Source organism: Ovis canadensis, chromosome 6 (genome assembly GCF_042477335.2).
Source record: "Ovis canadensis isolate MfBH-ARS-UI-01 breed Bighorn chromosome 6, ARS-UI_OviCan_v2, whole genome shotgun sequence".
NCBI classification, from domain to species: Eukaryota; Metazoa; Chordata; class Mammalia; order Artiodactyla; family Bovidae; genus Ovis; species Ovis canadensis.
In genome coordinates, this window is record NC_091250.1 from 109,092,240 (window position 1) to 109,098,239 (window position 6,000).

A 6,000-nucleotide genomic window follows, 5' to 3' on the forward strand; every position below is an offset into this window, starting at 1 on the left:
GGGGGTTCTTAAATGTCCTGTAGGTTACAGGCAGGGCTCCAAGGCTCCAGGGAACAGTGGAGACATAAGATGTAAGGCGTCTATGTCCCTCGATTACCACATGGAGAAAAGCCACAAGCCTGCTAACAAGGAGCACCTGCACTAGTCTGTTAATGTGAGCAAAATACAAACTTACATGTGTTAAGCCACTGAAATTTTGGAATGTATTTATTACCCTAATTAGCATTACCCAAAGTAAAATATGCATGAATCTTAAATATTTCAATTCCCCCTAATTAAAAGCATTTATAAGGGCTATTTTGGAAAGATTATCTAAAAGCCCATTTAAGTAACATTAAATTTTAAAACCTTAACAATTTTCCACCTTAATTTTCTTGTAAAGTAACTACTTTAAATGACAGCAAGAAGAGTCCTACTGTAAATAATAAACTTCACTGTTCAATTATTTCATTAACACTTATTTTCATGATTATAGAAAAATGTCTTCCTCCATTCTCCCAATTAAAAAATTACAAATTATTTTATTATAGTAATATTCATGTCTAATAATAATTCAAAATGTCTAATGAAAATTATCCAATTTTGCCTGAGTTAAGGGCAAAATTCATTTCCATTTTATTGTTTTTAAAGTATTAAAAATTATCCCTAATTTTAAATAATTTTTCCTTTAAATATGATTCTGTCCGCTGTAAACGCACACACACCCGTAACATATACACTTTAAAAAAACCATGACATTTTTCATTCTAATAAAGTTTTCCCCCCTATCCTTCACAAACATACTTCATAAATGTGTTAACATTTTAATGCTTTACTTGGGTTTTTTTTTTAAGCTTAACATTGCTGATATAAATAATAATGATACAAGGCCTAAGGAAACCTGGTGTTAGTAAACAGAGATATTACAAATTTAAACTAATGAAACTCCTCCCACATCATCTTCACCCTGACTTCAGCAAATAAGAAAAAAAACTATTTGATCTCTCTGTTGCCTTTACTTTAAACTCCATATCACTATTTTTTCCCACCACAATACAATTAAAATTAAATGAACACATTTACCACTCCTCGCAGAATTTTAAAAAATGGAAAATTACTGAAAGCTGATTTTTGATAGAAGATTTTTGAAATTACTGATAGAAAATTTTTGCTTCCATTCAGGAAAATATTCCAAAAGTTTTTGGTTTTGAACTGAAACAATTGCATGGGAATTGTGTGGCACTTATATTTATAAATAAACTCTAGGCCCTTGATCCTTTTTCACACTTGACTGTGTCTTAATATATATGTGCTATATATAGCTTAAAATTTTTTTCCAGGACTACATAGCAAGAACTCAAAAAAAAGAGTAAATGAAACTGAAAGATGCCCTATTCAAAAATATGAAAATAAATCAAGTATGACCAGATAGTCTCTATAAATAAGGACACAGGCTATTTTACTGACAGTCTTCGTTCTAAGAAAAAGACATCTAACATACATTTAACGTTGTGTTTATATATTCAATACCTTAAGTATATCAAAGGTATATCTGAAATATTTTATTGTCTTGATTTTTAACATATGGTGACATAATATTGCTCTCAGTAATCCAATGAGAATTTGTACTTACGTTTCTCAGTGCCCACAGTCAGGGCTGCAGGAGGAAAAAAAAAAACTAATATTTAACTAAGCAGCTACTATGTCCCAAAGTCGTTTTGTTTTCGATTTATCCTCAGGATCTTACTATGAATGTCTTATCTCCTTGTTACTGATGAAGAAAACAGACTTAAGAGACATTGGGTACCGTGCCTAAAGTGAAAGAACTAAGAGAAATGGCACAGCCAGAGTTCTGAGGTCTGTAAAACAAGTCCTCTGCCCACTAAACTACGTGTGTTGTTTTTCCAGTAGTGGTCACAGAAAACAGCTCGCCACCCTTCGTCCTCTTCCCCTTGACACTTCCCCACAAACGGCAGGAAACATTTCTTTGTGAGACCAGGTCCAGAAAGGAGCAACCTCTGTACATGACACAGAGCGTGGCCGGCAAGGATCGAATCTATATAAAGATTTCATCCATTGAGCTTTCAGCTAGATGAGCTAACTAGACGTAATCAGAGAGTGAGAAAGATAAAGTAAACAGCAAATAAGCATCCAAACACCACTGATACTTGGTTCTGAGATGCAGCGTTCGCCTACTGGCAGCAGACCTACCTTTACAGCTGCGTTCTGCTTAAACTACTCTCAAAATAGCTAAGAGCACACGCTTAGAGCAGACAAAAGAGGAGGCTTGCTCTAGGTTTTGGAGACTGTGAGGGAAAACTTGTTTGTACTCAATACGTGACTGTCTTGATTGATAATTAAGGGAACTAGAGCCAGTAAGGCAGTATCCCCTGAAATACAGTCCTGAGCTTCCCCTGTGTACCAAACTCCCTCAACACAATGCATCTCCCAACAGCCTAAGTTCGAGAGTTGGCCGTGCTGAGGAGGATGACAGCTCCAGTAACTTCCTCTTCCTCACCAACCTCCTCAGCTCGGCGCGTACACGCCTTTCCCCCTAGGAGGCAGGATAAAACAATTTCAAACGCACAGAATCCATCCAATCCTACCATCACCACAGGACAGGGAAGCCAGCTTCCATTTCTTCCCCCGCCCCTCTGAGAAAAATTTTATCTTAAAAAAAGCGTTTAAGTATTATCAACGGGAAAGTATTTGCGACGAAAAAAAGAAAAAAGGAAATATGTACTTCGTCCCTCCACACACAGCCTTAAGGAAAGGATTAAAAGAAGGGACCTCGACACCGCGTCTTCGCGAGATTTACTGCTTAGATTCACTTTCCCTCGGGTCCCACCGCCGGCCAGGGGCAGAGCTCGCAGTTGGAACGCCAAAATCTGCCTTCGCCGCTCCTCAGGAGACGTGGGGGCGGCTGAGGCGGCGGCGATCCGCGCGTCCCGCCTCCGACCCTCACCTGCCCAGGCCTGAGGCAGGGCCCCGCGCCCCGCGAGGCGTCCGGGGAGGCCGGCGGGAGGCAGGGAGGCCGGTCGGCGGGCGCGCGGGAGCCGAGGAGGTTAGGCCGCGCTGCAGGCCGGCGCGCTTCCTGCCGCGGCCCCGGCAACAGCGGCGCGGCCCCGACCCGCGGCTCCCGGGCCCGGTTGCCGTGCGTGAGCCGCGCACACACTCACCCTCCCAGATCCCCGCGGGGCAGCTCTCACCTGCGAGGCTCTCCCGAGCCTCGGCCACAAAGACGGGACGGACGCGCCACTCGGGAGTCCCGGACACTCTGAATCGGCCCCCACAGTCCCGGGCCCTGGGAGCGGACCACCCCCCAACACACACACACACATACACCGTACGCGCGCACACACACACACACCGGAACCTTCGTCGCCTCCGAGAGAGACGCGGGTCAGCCCCGCACCCGACACACACCCACTCGCTGTGGGTCCTCGCCCGCCGGAGTCCCAACTCGCACAACACCCCCACGCACATTCGGCCCTCTCCCACCTCATTTCCCCGGGAGTCGCGCTCCTCTGCCCAACGCTCTCGATGCTACTCGAAGGCACGAAAACACTCTACCTCATTCTCTTCCTCCGGCCCAGAAGAAGCAACAGCAGCCATTTCCCCGCGGCAGGGGAAACACACATACAAACACGCGCGCGCGCGCGCGCGCACCCGGCCCCCACAGATGCTTCCCCTCCGGAGCCGCGGCCGCAGACGCAAACACAAACACCCACGGGCGGGCCTCGCTCCCGCCAGCCCGCCCCGAAGGGAAGCCGCGGCGGCGGCCGGCCGGGCCCAGATCCCGGCTCGCGCGGGACGGGCGCGCAGAGCGCCCGGGCCTGGGGTCCCCCGAGGGCCTGCGCCCCCCTCCTCACCTGCATTCAGCGCGCCGGGGTCCGGGCGGCGACGGCGGCGGCGGCGGCGGGGCGGCTGCTGCTGGTGCTGCGGCGGCGGGGGAGGCGGCGGCGGCGGTGGCGGCGGGGCTGAGGGCAGCAAAGACATGCAGGCAGCCCGCCGGGGGGAGAGGCACCGGCCGGAGAGGACGCGGGGCGGGCGGGCCGGGCCGGGCCGCCTGAGGAACCGCAAAGGCGGCGGCGAGGAGGGCGGCTGAGGGGAGCGAGAAGGAGACGGATGGGGGGCGGGGAGGGGACCGAGGGCCGCGCCGCCGGGCTTCGGGGACGGTGACCCTGGACGCGCAGGAGAGGCCCCGCGGCCGCGGCCGCCGACGCGAAGGCCCCTGCCCGAGGAAGCTGCGCCCCCGCAGCCGCTGAAGCCGCGGCTATTACTCCGAGAGCCGCGCAGAGCCTGGCCTTGGCCTTGGCCTCCTGGCGCTGGGGCTGCCGCCGCTGCGGGGGTTGCTGCTGCGCCTGCTGCTGCCGGGGCCGAGAGTGCTGCACCGAGACGCCAGCTTTCGGTGCCTCCGCTCTCGCTCACACACGTTCACACCCCCGAGAGTCGGGGGAGAGGCGTCCGCGCGATATCGGTATTGAGATTAATAACAAGGTGCGGAGAGTGCGAGAAGGAGGAGGGTTGATTGACGTGGAGGGGCTGGCGAGAGTCAGTCACTCCCCCGCGCGGAGGGGTGGGGTGAGGGGGGAGGAGGCGGAGCTTCAGAACCGAGCCTTGGCCCCGCCCCCAGGGCGCCGCGTTTGGTCGTAGTGCGCGTGCGCGCGGGGCTGCCAGATCTCTTGCCCATTTTCTCCTTTACCCTTGCTGTTTTCTTACTCGTTTCTCTTGGCATGAGTGAAGAGCCGAGCTGGGGAGGCCGGTCGGTTATCAGAAAGACACAGCCGCAAAGCCACGGGGGGTGGCGGGAAGACACTAGCGATCCCGCCTCACCCAGTGTTCGCGCCGGGACTCGGCGCTGTTTACTGCGCGCTCGCCTGAGGCGGCCTGACCGCGAAGCCCAGCCAGCGCTGCTCAAGGCGGCGATTGGGACGCCAGGTGAGATGAAGGAAGTGACCGAAGAAAATGTTTCCTGACATCTTCTGTGGTTTAATTTTTTCTTTAACGTGTAACATCTGTAAGTTGCATTGCGACAGGTAAATAAAAGAACCTGTGGCGCTCTACGTTAACTCTGTCCTATTTATTTTCTGAGGCTCCCCTCACGGTAGAAATACATTTGCTTGGCCGTGCCAGCATCATAGTGAAAACGGCAAGGAGTAAACTAGGAATATGAATGTTTACTTCGGGTATACGGCCTTGACATTTTAAGTTTATGGGGTTTAATTTTGTTTGTGTGAGTCAGCTTCAGCTTTTACCACGAGCAGTCCAAAACAAACCAGCGCTAGAGGCGAAATACTGCTCTTACAGAGTTTTGCATAATCTTCCCAATGCATGCTCCGGGCTTGCGCACTTAACCAGTGTCAAGGGTATATTAGCAGTGTTCAGGATTCCCCACGCACCCACCCACCCACAGGGGCGGTGTTTAACACACTAAATACGTGGTGTTGGTTGCAGTTAATCTTGGGCCCTATTATTGAATGTAAAATGTCTTCATCTCTTGGGGTAAAAGTTGCTGTAAAAATGCAAATCATCATTTAGCCACAACGGAGCAGTTATTGAAAGAGTCCACCAAAAGAAGAATTGCACTATTTTCAGCTTTGTCACCAGGAAGTGTGAGTGAGTAATTAGAGAAGCCCCTCAAGACGTAGAAGACCGCAGGCTACTTTGTTTTCCATCTGCGTTGTTTCCATTTCCCTGCCTAGCAACATCACCCCCAAACCAGCTTCTGTAATGGGTCTGAAATCGTAAAAGAAGTTCCACTCATTCCTAACCATCTTGATTCTAAGGCTTTGTAATGGACAAAGCCAAACAAGTCACTTCAGGAGCCCAGAATAGTAAACCCGCCTCAGTGGCATCTTGCCACAGCATTTCTCCTTGGCATAGAAACATTTGCCCCAAGGAGAAATACTACCGAACGGTGAAGAAAAGAGGAAAATAAACACCTGAAAAACATAAATCAGATGATGGGATAGTCTCACAGATTTAAACTTTTTCAAATACCTGTAAATGTATATTCAA

At 50.0% G+C, this 6,000-nt stretch overlaps 1 protein-coding gene across 6 annotated transcripts in view; it reads right to left on the reverse strand.

Annotated features, from left to right (window-relative positions):
* The window catches only part of CNOT6L (CCR4-NOT transcription complex subunit 6 like), a 112,934-nt gene extending 108,370 nt beyond the window's left edge, over positions 1–4,564 (reverse strand). Inside the window, exon 1 of one of the 6 annotated variants that reach the window (XM_069594445.1) lies at positions 3,852–4,564. Coding sequence is in view for 2 of the 6 variants with exons in the window: in XM_069594443.1 (XP_069450544.1) it covers positions 3,553–3,620 (68 nt within the window). In the remaining 4 variants the exon portion in view is untranslated. Of the gene's footprint in view, positions 1–3,480; positions 3,736–3,851 lie in introns of those variants that run through there. The other 5 variants (XM_069594446.1, XM_069594444.1, XM_069594443.1 and 2 more) reach the window with 5 other exon arrangements.
* Positions 4,565–6,000: the final 1,436 nt, after the last annotated feature.